The sequence below is a fragment of the Sorex araneus genome, chromosome 3 (assembly GCF_027595985.1).
Source record: "Sorex araneus isolate mSorAra2 chromosome 3, mSorAra2.pri, whole genome shotgun sequence".
NCBI classification, from domain to species: Eukaryota; Metazoa; Chordata; class Mammalia; order Eulipotyphla; family Soricidae; genus Sorex; species Sorex araneus.
Genome location: NC_073304.1, coordinates 47,089,910 through 47,107,356, shown reverse-complemented (window position 1 = coordinate 47,107,356; position 17,447 = coordinate 47,089,910). Strand labels below are relative to the sequence as shown.

General features: G+C 43.2%; 1 protein-coding gene across 2 annotated transcripts in view; it reads right to left on the bottom strand.

Moving 5' to 3' along the window:
- The window catches only part of ERO1A (endoplasmic reticulum oxidoreductase 1 alpha), a 51,683-nt gene extending 35,854 nt beyond the window's left edge, over positions 1-15,829 (bottom strand). For both annotated transcript variants that reach the window (XM_004601741.3, XM_055132606.1), the window contains exons 1-3: positions 15,307-15,829; positions 5,696-5,815; positions 4,085-4,168 (exon numbers count right to left, since the gene is read on the bottom strand). In XM_004601741.3, coding sequence (XP_004601798.1) covers positions 4,085-4,168; positions 5,696-5,815; positions 15,307-15,420 — 318 coding nt within the window. In that variant the 5' untranslated portion in view covers positions 15,421-15,829. The remainder of the gene's footprint in view (positions 1-4,084; positions 4,169-5,695; positions 5,816-15,306) is intronic.
- Positions 15,830-17,447: the final 1,618 nt, after the last annotated feature.

Below are 17,447 nucleotides of genomic sequence, written 5' to 3'. Positions count from 1 at the left end.
GAGAACTGACATATTTGCAAGATTTACTACTGTGCTAGGGTAATCTTGGGACATATGTCCTCTAGGTATGACCCAAAAAGAAAAAATATATATAAAAACATGTGTCCAACTTTTACACTTTCTTTCTTTTCTTTTCTTTTTTTTTTTTTTGGCTTTTTGGGTCACACCCAGCAATGCACAGGGGTTAATCCTGGCTTTGCACTCAGGAATTAGTCCTGGCGGTGCTCAGGGGACCATAGAGTATGCTGGGAATCGAACCCTGGTTGGCCACATGCAAGGCAAATGCCCTACCCACTGTGCTATCGCTTCAGCCCTGACATTGTAATTTCAAGCAGAATCATAAAGTCAAAGCAGAAGGACTTTGAAATATCTTTAATAAATTTGCCACATTGATCTACAAAGAGATTTCCCATCAGGATGTTTATTTATTACACCTAAACTACCAATATTGTTATTCTTTTTTTCACAGTGGCCAACTCGTAATTGAAAGTGAAAATTTTCAATCATTGTGAAAAGAATAATTGGCCTTTTAGCTTATAGATTCCAATCTTACTGTGCAAACCATCTTCCTAACTCAAATATTTTCAGGAATCAGATGTAAAATCAAAGGATTGAATCTTAAATTGCCAAATATGTGGAAGAGAATTTCGATCTTAATATTTTCTGTGTCCTTCTGGGTTTCAGGATATAACCTGAACCAGGGATAAAAATGAGCTGAAAAGTGACATCAAAGTACCGACACACACACACACAAAAAAAAAAGTACCGACACAAAGGAAACTGTTCTTGGTTGCCTTTTCAGTCTTAGAGATATTAACAAAACAGAGGCAAACCATCTGAAGTAAGGAGGTAACTATTTTAGCTAATACACGTGTGAAATAAAGGAAAAAAAGAAAATAAGAAAATAAAAGAAAAAAAGAAAGAATTATTTAGGGCCAGAGAGATAGTAAACAGGTATGGGGCTTGCCCTGCATGCAACCAACCTAGGTTTCATCCTCAGCAGCCCATATGGTACCCTGAGCACTGCCAGAAATAATTCCTGAATACAGAGCCAGAAGTAACCCCTGAGCATTGATGGCTGTGCTCTCTACCCTCCAAAAAAAAGAAGGGAAGGGAAGGGGAGGGGAGGGGAGGGGAGGGGAGGGGAGGGGAGGGGAGGGGAGGGAAGGGAAGGGGAAGGGAAGGAGGGAGGGAGGGAGGGAAGGAAGGAAGGAAGGAAGGAAGGAAGGAAGGAAGGAAGGAAGGAAGGAAGGAAGGAAGGAAGGAAGGAAGGAAGGAAGGAAGGGGAAGGAAGGAAGGAAGGAAGGAAGGAAGGAAGGAAGGAAGGAAGGAAGGAAGGAAGGAAGGAAGGAAGGAAGGAAGGAAGGAAGGAAGGGGGAAGGAAGGAAGGAAGGAAGGAAGGAAGGAAGGAAGGAAGGAAGGAAGGAAGGAAGGAAGGAAGGAAGGAAGGAAGAAAGGAAAGAAGGAAAGGGAGAGAGGAAAGGAGTGAGGGAGGAAGGGAGTGAGGGAGGGAGGAAAGGAGGAGGGAGGAAGGAAGGAAAGAAGGAAAGGGAGAGAGGAAGGGAGTGAGGGAGGAAGGGAGTGAGGGAGGGAGGAAAGGAGGAGGGAGGAAGGAAGGAGGGAGGGAGGGAACGAAAAAGGAAAGTGAGAAAAAGAAGAAAGAAAGAGAGGGAGGGAGGGAGTAAAAGAGAAAGAAAGAAAGAAAGAAAGAAAGAAAGAAAGAAAGAAAGAAAGAAAGAAAGAAAGAAAGAAAGAAAGAAAGAAAGAAAGAAAGAAAGAAAGAAAGAAGAAAGAAAGAAAAAGAAAAGAATTGTTGGGTTGGGGTGTGGCGCAGAGGTACAGCACATGTGTGTCATATGTGTCAGACCCAAGGTTCAATCCCTGGCACTGCAAAAAATTATAATAACTAGTATTATTATTTCAGGTATAGTAATTATTATTCTATTTGATGCAATAATGCTTTTGGTGTCCTCTTTTAAAGATGCATACTGCCGATGCATACTGCCGTATATAATACTGAGATGTCAAGATACCAGAAGTGCATTGCTTAAATACCAGCGATGAAGGCGGTTACGCTGTATTTCCAAATAATTAAAATGGCCTTTCATCACCTCCTGGGTTCTGACAGACTGCCCTCTGTATGAACTATGAGAACAGCATCCAGGACTGTCATAGAGGAATGACAAGGGCTCATTCCCACAGTCTTACTCAGAGTTTCTCCACATCGCCCTCCTTTGCTCTCTCTTCCTCTTCACCCCTGTGGATAACCTTCCATACATCTATTTTCAAGCTGTCACATTTCTATTGAAATGAGTCCTAAAATTTTCCCTTAAGCTCTTCAAGATAAAATTCATTTATATGTCCATATCATGGCACATGGTAGGCCTTCAAAATGTACTTATGGGTCAGAGCAATAGTACAGTGGTTAGGGTGCTTGCCTTGCTCGCAGTCAACTCAGATTTAATCTCCATCATCTCCTGAGTACCACCAGGAATAATTCCTCAGTGAAAGCCATGAGTATCGCCAAGTGTGGCCCAAAAAACAAACAAACAAAAAAGTACTTATCAGTTGGGGGCTGGGGTTGGGCCACAACCAGTGGTACTCAGGGCTTACTCCTGTCTCTGTGCTCAGGGATCACACCTGGTAGTACTTGGGAGACCATACACAGTGCCAAAAATAGAAGCAAAGTTGGCCACCTGCAAGGCAAGCACCTTACCCTTTGTACTTTCTCTTTGGCCCCCAAAAGTACTAAGAGTGGAACCAAATTACATTCAATCATTAATTCACCTGCCATTGCCAATCTATTTTTCATCACCCTTTCTTCCATTCTCCATGACATTTCTAGTTATCTTTGTAAATCTTAGGTGTAATCATAGTAAAATCTTAGGTGTAACCATAGTACTTCTCTGCTACACTAATAAATGTTTATAAACTAAGAGCATTTTTGTAGTAGATAAACATATTATATTTTTCCTTTTTAAAAGTAATGCAGACTTATCAAGGAAAAGCTTTCTCTCCATCACAAAACCAGTTCAAGAAAAAAAGAGAATGCCATGAAAGGCAATCTGCTTCCGTTCTGCAGAAGGTGAAATAACTAGATTTTATCTCAGTTTCTCAATACCAATTGCTAACCTTAAACAGTGGCTTCTTTTTCCACATATCTAGGTGTTCAGGTCAAATGGTCAAATATACACCTTTCTTTTAGAACTTCCCAAGTGTTTAAATTGGTGGTATTTGCTCCTAGATACTATAAAATGGGCCTCATCTATCAGTCTATAACCTATAATTAATTTATTAATTTTCTTAAAAATAAAGATGCTGGGGCTGGAGCGATAAGCACAGCGGGTAGGGTGTTTGCCTTGCACGCGACCGACCCAGGTTTGATTCCCAGCATCCCATATGGTCCCCCGAGCACCGCCAGGAGTAATTCTTGAGTGCATTACCCCTGTGCATCACCAGGTGTGACCACCCCTCAAAAAAAGCAAAAGTAAATAAATAAATAAAAATAAAGATGCTATACTCTGGTTTCTCTTCAGATCGTATAGGTCTTTTGCCTTTTGCTAATAAATAAATAAATAAATAAATAAAGCGGGTAGGGTGCTTGCCTTGCATGTGGCCGGCCCAGGTTCGATTCCGCCATCCCTCTTGGAGAGCCTGGCAAGCTACCAAGAGTATCCCGCCCACACGGCAGAGCCTGGCAAGCTACTTGTGGCGTATTAGATATGCCAAAAACAGTAATAAGTCTCACAATAGAGACATTACTGGTGCCCGCTTGAGCAAATCGATGAACAATGGGATGACAGTGCTACAGTGCATAGTCACTGTTCAAAACAGTATAGAAACCCCCCAAAACTGAGGCCAGGCTGATAGCTCAACAGGCTGGAGTGCATGCTATGAGTAAAGGAGTCCTGAGTTCAACTCCCAGCACCACGAGGGTAATTTCCCAAGTAAAAAGTCAGGACAGACCCCAACACCATTAGTTTTATATATGTATATATATAACTAATATATATGTGTATACATATATACATATATGTATATACACACATACACACACACACACACACACACACATAGTTCTTACCGAATGGCAAGGCTTGACAGCACAATCCCTTCTTCCACACTGACTAATATCATTCCAAAAAGGACATGGCCTTTTCAGGTTAACCTATAAAATAATAGAAGAGAAAGTTATTAAAGTGTGAATCTTGATATTATAGCTGACTAATACTGATTATGATGCTATGAGCTTGACATGTCATCAGTTGCATCCATTCTATTTCTTCCACTTACCAGTCATCAAGTGCTGGTAACTTTATAAATATGTAACTGGTATAAGTAAATTGATATGTGAATTTGTGAGAAAGTCATCAATAGCTGTGAAACACACCCGAGCAACTAGGAGTCACAGTACTCCTATCTCAGGTCATCTGCTCAACTCATATTATTCCAGCAAGCAACAGTTAACAGGGAGAAAGTTAAACTATTGTGAGCATATACCTATGATCAAGTTTCCTAAACTTTGGTGATATCCCTAGATAAAATATCAGTGACTTACTAAATAATAGAAGTGAGAATAAAACCATGATCCACTGATATATTTAATTATTTTATCTAACTAGCATCAATCTGGACTGGAGCGATAGCACAGCAGGTAGAGCGTTTGCCTTACACACAGCCAACCCGGGTTCAATTCCTCCGTCCCTCTCAGAGAGCAGGTGGGGGGGTGTTGGGGGGGGTTGGAAAGGTAGCGAGAGGGATACTGGGGACATTGGTGGTGGGAAATGTACACTGGTAAAGGGATGGGTGTTGGAACATTGTATGACCAAAACCCAATCAGAAAAGTTTTGTAACTGTGTATCTCATGGTGATTCAATTAAAATAATTAAAAATAAAATAAAATAAAATAAAACAAACTTGGGGCCTGAGCAATAGCATAGCAATTAAGGTGTTTGCTTTTCAGATGGCCCACTCAGGTTTGATCCTTGGACCCACACATGGTACCCCCACCTTCCAGGTGTGATGCCTAAGCACAGAGCCAGGAGTAAGCCCTGAGCAGTGGTGGGCAAAGACCAAAATCAAACAAACAAACAAAAAATCCCAAAACTCTGTTATTAAAGCTCAAAGTTTCCAGCATAGAGCTACGAATAATCCCCAAACACTATCAGGTGTGGGTCCAAAACCCCAATAAATACACAAAATTACCCACTGGGTGGTTTTAGAACTACATGGTTCATTCTTGTAAACTGAATTTTCTTAATATAAATTTGATCAAATTTAAATAATAATCAAATTTTGAATATAAATTTTGAACTCCTAAGATATTGACTTAAACTTTATGTTTTCCTATTTGCTTGGTTGGTGTTTTGGGTTTTGGTGTTTTGAGCCACACCCAGCAGTGCTCAGGGCTTACTCCTGGCTGTGCTCAGAGATTAATCTGGTAGACTCCGGATACCATATGTGGCACCATGTGCAAGGCAAGCTCCCTATCTGCTATACTATCACCCCAGACCCTAAACTTTACAAGTCCCTATAAAAAGTAAAATAGAAATAGCTTTGGGGAGCAGCTACATAGCCTTTGAAATCCGCCAAGAAACTGGAACAATCATATCCAGACCTAACTGGTATATCTTATTGCAACCAATAAAGGCCTTTGGTACTGGGGTGGCAGGGGGAAAAGAAGAAATAAAAATACCTTGTAATATCTGAAGTAGTCACTTTCAAGAAGTTTTTGAAGTCTTGGGAAGAGCCTGTAGTTATTAAATCTATCAATGGTTTCAACATCACAGGTACAGTCATCCAAGTAACCACTAACCTGTCAGAAAGAAAATAAAATATTAAATTCAAATGTCTTAGTGCAACAGAATTATTTTTCTCCACATGATAATGATAAAAGACTCCTCTACTAAATCAGCCCTATTCTTCCTTCTCCCCCTAATGTTCTTAGCTGGAGTATGAAAATCTAATGATGCTATTAGTTTTAATACATATCTAAAGGAATACAGTGCATACCTTTTGTAGGATACATTGAGCTTCTCTCTCTCTCTCTCTCTCTCTCTCTCTCTCTCTCTCTCTCTCTCTCTGTCACACACACACACACACACACACACACACACACACACACACACACACACACAGAGTTCCCTTTAGCCATTCTGTGACCATGCCTTTCAAGTTAACCAGGAATGGATATCTAACCCAATTTTCCTCCTTCCAGAAATCTGGAATTGAAAAAGCAAGGGAGAGTTGTTAGTCCCTGTAGTTAGTAATAAAAAATAAATAAATAAATAAATAAAAACCCCAACCTCACTCTATCATGTGAACTGAGGAGCAAATAAGCCAGTTAGCAGAGAGTTAATATTTTTGAAGGAGAAGAGACAGGAGATAGAGAACATTTGCGATCTGGATTCCATGGGAGTTTCCAGTTCCCACTTGCACTCATCTTTCCAAGCCTACTTAAATGTCTGGGGTTCCTGACTCTCTATTCTTCTAGTTGTCGCTGTCTTCCCTTTAAGTTTCCTGCAGGCTATGTAGGCCAGAGACAAAGCTCAGTTGATATATAAAAAAAAGAAGTGATACATTTGTAAAAGAGATTATAATTCATTATAAAGATGTAATAATCCTAAAAATAGGGTGATAATAATCTTAGTAGCTTTTAAATGGTGCTTAGAAATTACTTATCATTAATAGTGCTCAGATAGCAAATTAACCACAAAGCCAACCCTGACCTTTCAATGCCTGAAATGAACGTCTTAACTGTGTTCACTAAATCAAACTGTCAGATACTAGGATGCAGTGGAGATCATATAACAGGACAATATCACCAGTGCTAAAGCTAAAGTCCTGGGATGTTTACTTGGGGCTAAGCAAATATCTATCAAAATTATACATTGTTTTGAGTAACAAATATATCATGACACAGGAAAAGTAACTAGAAAAAATATTTCAGATATATGGTATGCCATAGAAAATATTATCAAATATCGGTCTGAATAGTTAGCAGTTAGATCAAATAATACTAAATTACTATAAACTATACTTAAAATTCTGAATTTAGATGTTTTCCTTGTGGAATATATGAATATGTAAAAATATTATAATACATTTTAACCTTAGAATAAAATAAGGCAGTAATGAAAATTTTTCACCTAAACAATGGAACATTTTGGATAAGGAGAGCATTATTCAACTGCTATGTCTTTTTTTTTTCATCACTTTGCCTAATGTTGTTTGAGACTCACTAATTCAGTTTCTAGAAATCTGATCCACATATTTTGTCACTGTAACAGCTATTTTCATTTCATATGCTAATTTGTCCTTGTTTCCTACTAAAAATTCTGAGTATACAAGAATCTTAGAGTCCTAATTTTGGTAGCAACAAACAAAAGTGCTTGTGGCTTAAGGCCTCGATAATCTAATTTTTAAAAAATACTTATTTTATTTGAGCCTGAAAAGCAGAGCCTCTGGGTCCCAGGGACCTGTGTCAAGGGCAAACCAACCGCCTGCCTTGCAGGTCTGGGGCCATGAATTCAGTCCCTGGCATCCCCCACATCACTGTGTTCAATCCCAGTGTTCAACCCCAATGGTACTTTTGATAGGGTTCCCCCAGCACCAAAGCAAGGGTTTAACCTCTAATGCACCAAAGCCAAGTGTGTCCAAGCACCACAACCGATAGGCAATCCCTGGGGAGCCCCATAAGCACGTATGAAGGAGCACCTCAACTATATGTGCAGTCTTTGCAAAGTGCAACAACCAAGTATGCAAGCAAACGAATAACAACAAAAGCAGAAGGAGCAGAGGGGATCAACAAGAGCAGGGTCTGGCAGCTCCTAACACAGCTACTGCTTTGGACTGGAGAGATAGTACAGTGAGTAGGAAGGACACCAATCTTGCATATGGCTGACCTGGGTTCAATCCCAAGAACACCATAGCCTACCCTCCCCTCCCCACACCCACCCACCAGCCAGGTTCTGTCAGGAATGATCCCTGAGTGCAGAGCTCAAAGTAATGCGTTGCCAGATGTGGCCCCAACATCCAAACAAATAGAAAAAAGCAGCTACTGCATTGAAGTACAGTAGGTAGGACATTTGCCTTGCATGCAGCTGAACAATTCAATCCCTAGCCCTGCCCATGGTCCCCAAAGCCCAGCCAGGAGTGACCCCTGAGCACACAGCCAAGAGTATGCCTTGAGCACAGCAGGATGTGACCCAAAACATAAACCAAAAAGTCAGTACTGCAATTTCTGATGGGTACAAATTATACAAAGACTAGCAGGCACAAAGATGAAGAAAGCCAAATGGACACATGCCAAAAAGCAATAGTAAAACAAACACTTGAGAGGAAGGCCGTGAAGCGCTCCACTTTCCAACTTGAGAAATCTGTGGGGCTGGACAGATAAAATGGCAGGTAGGGCCTTGCACACAGTGGACCCAGGTTCAACCCCGGACACCCCATGTGGCTCTCTAAGCACCTTCAGAGTGATTCCTGTGCATTGCAGGGTAGCACTGTAGCACTGTCGTCCCATTGTTCATCGATTTGCTCGAGCGGGCACCAGTAACGTCTCCATTGTGAGACTTGTTGTTACTGTTTTTGGCATATTGAATACGCCACTGGTAGCTTGCCAGGCTCTGGCGTGCGGAATACTCTCGGTAGCTTGCCGGGCTCTCCGAGAGGGATGGAGGAATCGAACCTGGGTCGGCCGCGTGCAAGGGAAATGACCTACCCGCTTTATGGCCCCCAAAATAACAATATCCAAAAATAACCAATCTTGGGAATTCAGATGTCGCCCAGCCTCCTGGGAACACTGCCTGCTGGGAACACTCGCCATTGTGGGGTGTGTCTCTCCCACAGACTCCCACGAACCTCCAACTCTGTAAGGATCCCCTCACTGCACTGAAATGACCTAGTTCACTCTGCCCACCAGAGTTTTTAAAAATGTAGAGCCTTAGACCAGAAAGTTAGGACAGCTGGCAAAGCACTCACCTTTCAAGTGGCCGGCCCTCATTTGAGCCCTGTCACCACATATGGTCCCTGAGTTGTGCCAGGAATGATCCCTGAGGGCAGTCAGGAGTCAACCCTAGGCACCACCAGGTGTGGCTCTCCCAGGCCCCCCAAAAGTTTAGAGCCAAACTATGAGTGTTTAAAAATATTTGTATTCTTGGGGGCTGGAGTGATAGCACAGCGGGTAGGTCATTTGCCTTGCACGTGGCGGACCCCGGTTCAATTCCCAGCATCCCATATGGTCCCCTGAGCACTGCCAGGAGTAATTCCTGAGTGCAAAGCCAGGAGTAATCCCTTTGCATCGCCAGGTGTGACCCAAAAAGCAAAATAATAATAATAATAATAATTTGTATTCTTAATGCTTAGTATTCTACTTTGGAAAGCATGTGCTGGGGAATTATTTGGGACGCAGGTAGGTGAGGAATGAATGAATTCTGTCCACTGCCACTCAGCTGTCACAGTAACCACCATCTAATTACCACTAGGTATTTTCACACCTAGGGTGCTCAGTGCCCCAGCATAGGAGCACCGGTGGCAGTGTAAACACATTCCCACACGGTAAAAGCATCCCTCCAGCTCTCCATCCTACAGCTCTATCTCCTCTAAGAGCCCTATAAAATAACACTGAGGAGGCAAGAGCCCCCGAGAGCAGATGGCTTCACTGCCTCAAGACCTTAAAGACAGGAACAGCAGGACAACTATAGGTTTGAAAATCGTTTTCCTCTGGCCTGAGAAAGAACTTGGGGGAGCAGTACCCACTGCAATGCCAGGTGGCAGGGCAGCCAAGAAGGCAGAGCAGAGGTGGCAGGAGTTTCTAGAGATGGAGAGAGCTCAGCAAAGGAGCAGTAAGAAGAAACTTAAAAATTCCAGCCCTCTGCCCATTGCCCTAAGCCTGCCAACAGGAAGTTGAACCTGATCTCTGGCGGGAATTCTGGTGGGTCTGATGCCAGGCCCAATTCTAGAAACTAGAAAACCAGGCATGTTACCAGAATAGAGTTTCAGAAAAGGACTAAGTGAAAAATGCAGTTAACAGACCCAGGGCACAATCTTGGAAACATACCAGGATCTAAACAAACTCAAAGGCCAGGGGCTGATCGAGGCTGCACCAGGCTCTGCTGGGAAGTTTCCCATCTGGCACATTTATTTCTCTGCTACTTTTCAATAAACTTTTCTGCTGCTTAAGAGAAATAAATAATTTCATGCAGCATCCCTAAGTGAAACAATTGAAATTTTTCAGATCCATCCTCCTCAAACTCCCTTTCTCAGACACACAGACATTACACAGAGACAGAGGGATTGGAAGATTGTTGAGATTGGAAGCCTGGGTCAGGCAACGTATATAATCCCCCAGGACAGCTGGGAGTGACCGCTGAACCTAAAGACAGGAGTAACCCTGAGTACAGCCAGTGTGTTCAAACCTCCTCACTCCCCACCCCCTCCAAACACACACAAAAATTATTAAAAATTAAGTCTCGAAGCTTGTGGCTCTAGGCCTCTGGGGATCTTCAGCCTTGGAAAGGTGCCCCAGTGCCCTTAACAGAAGAAAGGAGCAGCTAAAATGTCTCCCCTGTTTTAGAGTTTGGAAAGCCTTTGAAGGCCTTTTATTTTAAAGCAATAAAGCAATTGCCACCTACTCACCCTCCAGGAGGAGGCAGATAAGACAATGGTCAGTCACTGTGCTGGCCCTGGGGTCAGGACTAACAGAGGGATCCTGTCAAGCTCCTCATCCGTTGGAGGGAGACCCAAGTTGGTAGCTGGGTTGTTGTTTTTTTTAACCCCTTCACATTACCTTTCCTAAATGAATACAAATCAGAAACAAGAGTTGCCAGGTCAAAGAGTAGATACCAGTATAAAGCTTATATAAAATAATTCCCTAAAGATCTTAATAATTCCATAAATGCTTCCTTTCAGGGACAGGGTTTTTACTGCTCCCTAAAGCAATTCACAAGATGTTTCACCAAATGGCTGGGGGAGGGGGGATGTGAAAGGGAGTGGGGAGGAGAAGGGGATTTAAGTTTGCAACTTAAATTTTCCAAACATCTGCAGCCCCAAAAGAATATAGAACTAATTTACAAAAAAATCAGCAGTGGAGGGAGGCTCTAGTGCTTCCTCATGGTTCTGACTGGTTTTGGCCAAATACAGAATGCAAGAGAAAGGAAAATAATACTGGCCTACTTGTTTACTATTCTCTGATTAGAGGTATTTTTTAGCCTGTGGTGACAGACAAAACAACAACAAAAAAACCACATTCTCCATAATTGCCTTGTATTCTAGTCCTTCCATAGATTTTAATTTTTCCGAAGCACTGTAAAAATGTATTCTTCAGATTTGACTGAAGCACAAAACACATTTTACTGGCCCAGAGAGAGAGAGTGCTCAAGAGGCTGCGACCTAGCTTTGCATACAGGAGGTCTAGTCTGAGCCCTGAAAAAGCATGATTCCCTGAGCACCACCAAAACTCCAACCAGCACAGAGCCAGGAGTAGCCCCTGGGTGCTTTCAAAGTGCCCCCAGCCTGCCAAAATAAAAGGTTATCAGAGTGAACTCATTTAGCAAAGAAATCTTATTGTATTTAATTTTATTGTGTTTTGTGATTACCACCAAACATATATAACAGTTCATTCAATGGTTAATGGAAACATCCCTGTTACCAGATACATTTCAAATATCAAAGTTTCTTTTTTATTCCATTTAATTTACTTATTTATATTTTTCAATTTTCCCCTTACACTTTATAAAAACATGGTGGTTTGGGGCTGGAGCAATAGCACAGTGGGTAGGGTGTTTGCCTTGCACGTGGCGGACCCAGGTTCGATTCCCAGCATCCCATATGGTCCCCTGAGCACCGCCAGGAGTAATTCCTGAGTGCAGAGCCAGGAGTAACCCCTGTGCATTGCTGGATGTGATCCAAAAAGAAAAAAAGAAAAAACACGGTGTGTATAAAGTGCAAACATCAAAGTTCCTATATTTTGGTTTCTGACCAAATTTTAATCCTGTGCTTATCCCCACCCACATCCCAATATGTTACCAAGTATGTCTTCCATGGACCAGCCATTCTGACCAATGCAAACAAGACATGAGACAGGTGGATCTGCTAAAATATACGTATACATTGTATACCTGCAATGCACTCCAAAATTTTTAAAAAATAATCCATTTTTTGGTTTGGGGGCTTTGGGGTAGTGTTTTTACTTTTTCTTTGGGGCCATACCCAGTGGTTCTCAGAGTTTATTCCTGGCTCTGCATGCAAGGATCACTCCCGCTGGGGACTTGGGGCACCAAATGAGGAGCTAGAGATCAAGCATAGTTAGGATGCACGCAAGGCAAGTGCCCTACCCACTGTACTATCTCTCCAGCCCCCAAATAACCCATTTTTTTTAAGTAGCCATTTTGAATTATATGAACTATTCCTATTTCATTGGCCTGGTAGTATTTTCAGCAACACCGTAGCACTGTTATGAAGTTTAAGCACATGTAAAAATGCTCTTAGTACATCTATCAGGCATATGGTAACTTAGTCTAATGATTCACTTGAAATTCTCAACCCATCTGAAAAATCAATTCCAGAAAAATATTCAAGTGTCCTGTAATCAATATGATTAAAAGTTTATACCTCTCTTAACACAGGGCTTCCATTTCAGATTTCCCACTTTCTGAGCCTCAATTATGTACACAGTTCAGTTCTTTGCAGTGTTGACGATTGAAATTAAACTTAAATTTTTTTAAATAAAAATAATAAATAATTCCTGAGTGCATGAGCCAGGTATAACTCCTGTGCCTCGCCGGTATGACCCAAAAAAGCCAAATAATAATAATAACAGTTATTATTATTATTATTATGTTTTTCATTCTTTTTTGATCTCTCAAAACTTGTTCTCACTAGGTCACAATAAATATTTTCTCAATTTAATCTGACTATTTGCAGGACTCTGAATATTTTACTTAAGACTATTTAAATTTTCAGTTCTTTGAATTTAAGTTCAAATAACCACATGCTACTCTGGCCCAAATCAGAGCACTGTCTCAGATATTCTGTAAAGTGAGCCCCAATAGCAAACCAGTCACAGTGTGAGGAGTAAGGAGTGATAAAGTGGGAACTCAAGGCAGAAGTGGTAAAAGGGTCACAATAGAAAGGGATGGAATATGACTATAAACAGACTCATAAGAATTTGCACCAATTGAATACTGCAGTAGAGCCAGAAGCAATGATAACACACACTTTCAAACTTTAGATGAAAATTTGACTTAATTTCTAGCAATATTTACAAACTAGTTTTTCTCTCAATGCCTTGAATCACCACATCTCCCCCACAGAATATTCACTATTCAATAAACTAAAAAGATTGTGCCATAATTATTTCTGTATTCCAAATACTCAGATCAGTGTAAACTATGCTGAAAAATGTTTGCTGAATTAATAATTTGCACAATTTGTCTCCCCTTATCCTTTTTTTGATTTTTTCTTTTCTCTTTTTTGTGTTGTTTGTGTGCATACCCAAATGTCTGTCTCCATTTTCTTCTTCATGTCTATTCTTCACTGTGTCCTCTCCTCTCTTATCCCCCTACCTTCCAAAAACTAAAGAATACTGATGTGTCACTGATTATATTGGAATTGACAGTCTCTGTTTTAAGTACATTACCTTTAAAGTCACTTAAATTGATCTTTTTCTTTTTTTTGGTTCACTCAGAATATTAGTATAGTCCCTTCTTACTATAAAAGGTAAAGGGGATCTAAATGATTTTTTGTATTAGGAAAATATTTCTATCTAGACACAGTTTAAGTGATGACTGATGACTAAACATAAGGAAGTTTCATGAGGCTCAACTGTAAAGCAGTAATTTTCCTTAAACTTCTCTTCTCTTATACTATCTTCTGTGGACTGGAGCGATAGCACAGCAGGTAGGGCATTTGCCTTGCACCCAGATGACCGGGGTTTGATTCCTCTGTCCTCTTGGAGAGCCTCGCAAGCTACCAAGAGTATGGCGCCGGCACAGCAGAATGGAGACATTTCTGGTGCCCGCTGTAGCAAATCAATGAACAACGGGAGGCCAGTGCTACAGTGCAGTGCTATACTATCTTCGATTACAATCGTCTCAACACCCAATCACTCAGCAAAACAGCGAAATCCTAGAGTTTCCAAACACTGAAAGAGATAACTCTTTTTCTCCTACTTAAGATGCTCTTTTCTCTTTAAAATAGAATATATAAAACATAAATAAAACATTATTTCTGAGCCAGAGCGGTAGGACAGGTGGTGGGCCTTTGCCTAGATTTACAGCCCACCTGGGTTCGGTCCCTGGCACACATTTAGTCTCAGGAGCCCACCAGCAGTGGTCCCTGAGTACAGAGTAAACCCTTGGCACAGCTGGGTGTGGTCCCCCAAAGAAAACCGTTATTTCTGATCCTTAAATACATTCAGTTAAAAGAAATCATTCGATGCCCGCCCCTTAACTTTGTGTAAAATGTTATCTTTTATCAATAGAAGCCAACAGGTGACTATGAGGAAGATATTAAAAAGTCAATACTGAAGATTCTTGCTGGGGGGGCGGTTGTTCTAGGAACCCACTTCTAACAGAAGAAATGATTACAAGTTTGTGTTCAAACTTTCTCTGTCTTCTTTCTTTCCTTTTATTTTTTTTTGGGGGGGGGAGGGGGATGAAGGGTCATCTTCCCAATTCCAATCAGCTCTAAGGACCATACGGTAAGAGAATCTCATTACATCCAAGGAAAAGTAAGGCCATAAGGGCGTGAAGTTACAAGGTAATCAGGGCCCCAAAGACACCAGGTAGTTGGGATTAGCCACAAAAAAGTCCATCTCCAGCCTAAAGCTCGCTCAGCCGGGGCCAGAAGTGTAAGCTAAGGCACCCGGCACAGGTTACCACGGTTACACAGCCCCAGATCAAGTTGAAAAGCCCCAGGCTCTGCGAACGGAGCCTTCGGCACGAGAGCACCCAGCACACTCCCTGCAGAAACCCACGGGGTGGGAAACAGCATGCACCCACACCTCTCGCCAACGCCTGATCGGAAGCGCGGGCGGGCGTACCGAGGTCGGGGCTGCAGCGGAGAAAACCCGCCACCCCGACATCCACCCCGACACAGACCAGCAGCAGCGGTCTCGGCCGGCCGGGACAACGAGCAGAAGCTCGGGGGTGGGGGTGGGGGGCTCAGTCGAGGCGCCGAGTGGAAGCTGCAAAGACACACCCCCAGTCCTGCCCCAGCTCTTCCCCAGCCTCTCCCCGGTCCGGGCGCGCGGGGCTGAGCGCGCAGCCCAAGGCTCCGAGCACCAAACCCGCGCACACCTCTCACCTGGCAGAAGCACCTCTGCGCCGCCGTCTCCGGGGGCTGCTGCCCGCTGTGGCCGGTGGCCAGCAGCCACCCGGCGCCCAGAAGGCCGATCAGGAAGCCCCAGCCACAGCCCATAGCCGCTCCGGCCGTAGCTAAGCCAGCGCCGGCTAGTCCCCAGCGGCAGGGCGCAGGCCGTGCGTCCGCAGATGTAGCCCGCGCGGGCCGGCCCCCGACGGCTCCACCTCCGGGCCGCCTCCCAGGCCCGCCCTCGGCTCTCCCGCCTCTCAGCGGCTGCCACCTCCCGGCCGAGCCTGCGGACGTGCCCGGGCGCCCGCGCCCGCTGTCCCCGAGGCCTCGGGCCGGCTTCCTTCCCCGCGCGTGAAACTGACGCACCAGCCCTTTCCCCGCTCGGCTCCGCCCGGCCGCGCACCCGCCCTCGGCGCCCGGACGCCCCGAGGCCTGCAGACTCCTCTCCACCCGCCGAGTCCCGGGTGCAGGGAGTCGGGGGCCTCCCCAGCCGCTGGGGCGCTGGCGAAAGCGGGAGGGGTGGGTTTGTATCTTCCTGCCTGCTCCGCCCCAGCGCGCTCTTTGCGGGCCAATCCTTCGGTATCGCAATGCAAGGAAATCAGGGCCTGTGAAATTACGTGTCCACCGTGCCCCTGGCCGAGTCTTAAAGCTGAAATCATCTGGACCAGGGTTGCGTGTCACGTAGATCTTCTGAGAGTCACAGCAAAAGAGAAAAAGAAAGAAAGAAAGAAAGAAAGAAAGAAAGAAAGAAAGAAAGAAAGAAAGAAAGAAAGAAAGAAAGAAAGAAAGAAAGAAAGAAAGAAAGAAAGAAAGAAAGAAAGAAAGAAAGAAAGAAAGAAAGAAAGAAAGAAAGAGAAATGGGGAGGGGGGCTCGTTTTAATATCTTATTTAGCTCAATATAGGCAAATTATTTTAAACTATATTCAAAATTAATTTTAAAGTGTTTTTTTTTTCTTGTGAGCATTGAAATCTAGTGTGTGCGTTTTACAAATCTACCGCCAGACCTGGTGAAAGGGGGGCAAGTAGGTGCTTGTATTGGGCCGCGCAGGTGGAGGGAACCCAAAGGAGGGATGATGAGGCCCCAGACAGGAGCAAGTTCGCATAGAGCCTGGTCTGACTCCTACGGTGGGACTAGCCTGTCCCCTTGTTTGTTTATGGAGAAATCTTCAAGCTGGAACTGGAACAGTTGTCAGCATCTTGCACAATTAAGATCTAATTTTGCAAATACCCCTTCTCCCTTTATAATTTAATCTTTAAAGCCACTAGAAATAGCTTTGGTTATGGTAGGCCCTTAATAGGTGTGACTTCTATTATCTAGCTAAGACAAAACAGGTGTAGAACATTCATATGTAGATCGAAAACACACAATATCTTAAGGGGAGACTCAAATGAACATATTTCTTCCTTTAATGTATAGGCTATGTCTTGTCCATCACTGCCAAGGGGACTGATATATAAGTTATTGACCCATCTGAGATCCCCAGGAACCTGAGAAGTTTTGCTTATAATATCTACAAAATGTCCACATACATATTAATACCATCTCTCTCTTCTCATGGCAAGTGGGTTTTCATTATACCTTTGCATGGACCCATGCCCCCTATTCTAGGTGGTGGTCCTGGTTTTCTCCTCATCCTCTTCCAGTCTTTATGTGAATTTCAGTTCAGTAACAAAATTCCGTGCCAAGCTGAGCTTGACTCCCAACATAAACTGTTACTGTCACTGTCACTGTCATCCCATTGCTCATCGATTTGCTCAAGTGGGCACCAGTACTGTCTCCATTGTAAGACTTGTTACTGTTTTTGGCATATCGAATATGCCACGGGTAGCTTCCAAGCTCTACCATGGGGACGGGATACTTTCCGTAGCTTGCCAGGCTCTCTGAGAGGGGCAGAGGAATCGGACCCAGGTCGGCCGTGTGTAAGACAATCGCCCTACCCACTATGCTTGTCACTGATGTATAAAGGTCTACGCATGAAGAGAGTCCATAAAACAATACAGAATCTATTATGGCATTTTATACTTCTTATTTCTACCATTAAACAAAATCTCTTTAAACTCCCTAAGTAGGGAGCATATCTCTGTCTTACCTGTGGATCCCAAAAATCATACCAAGGAACTTCTCTTCAGCATGT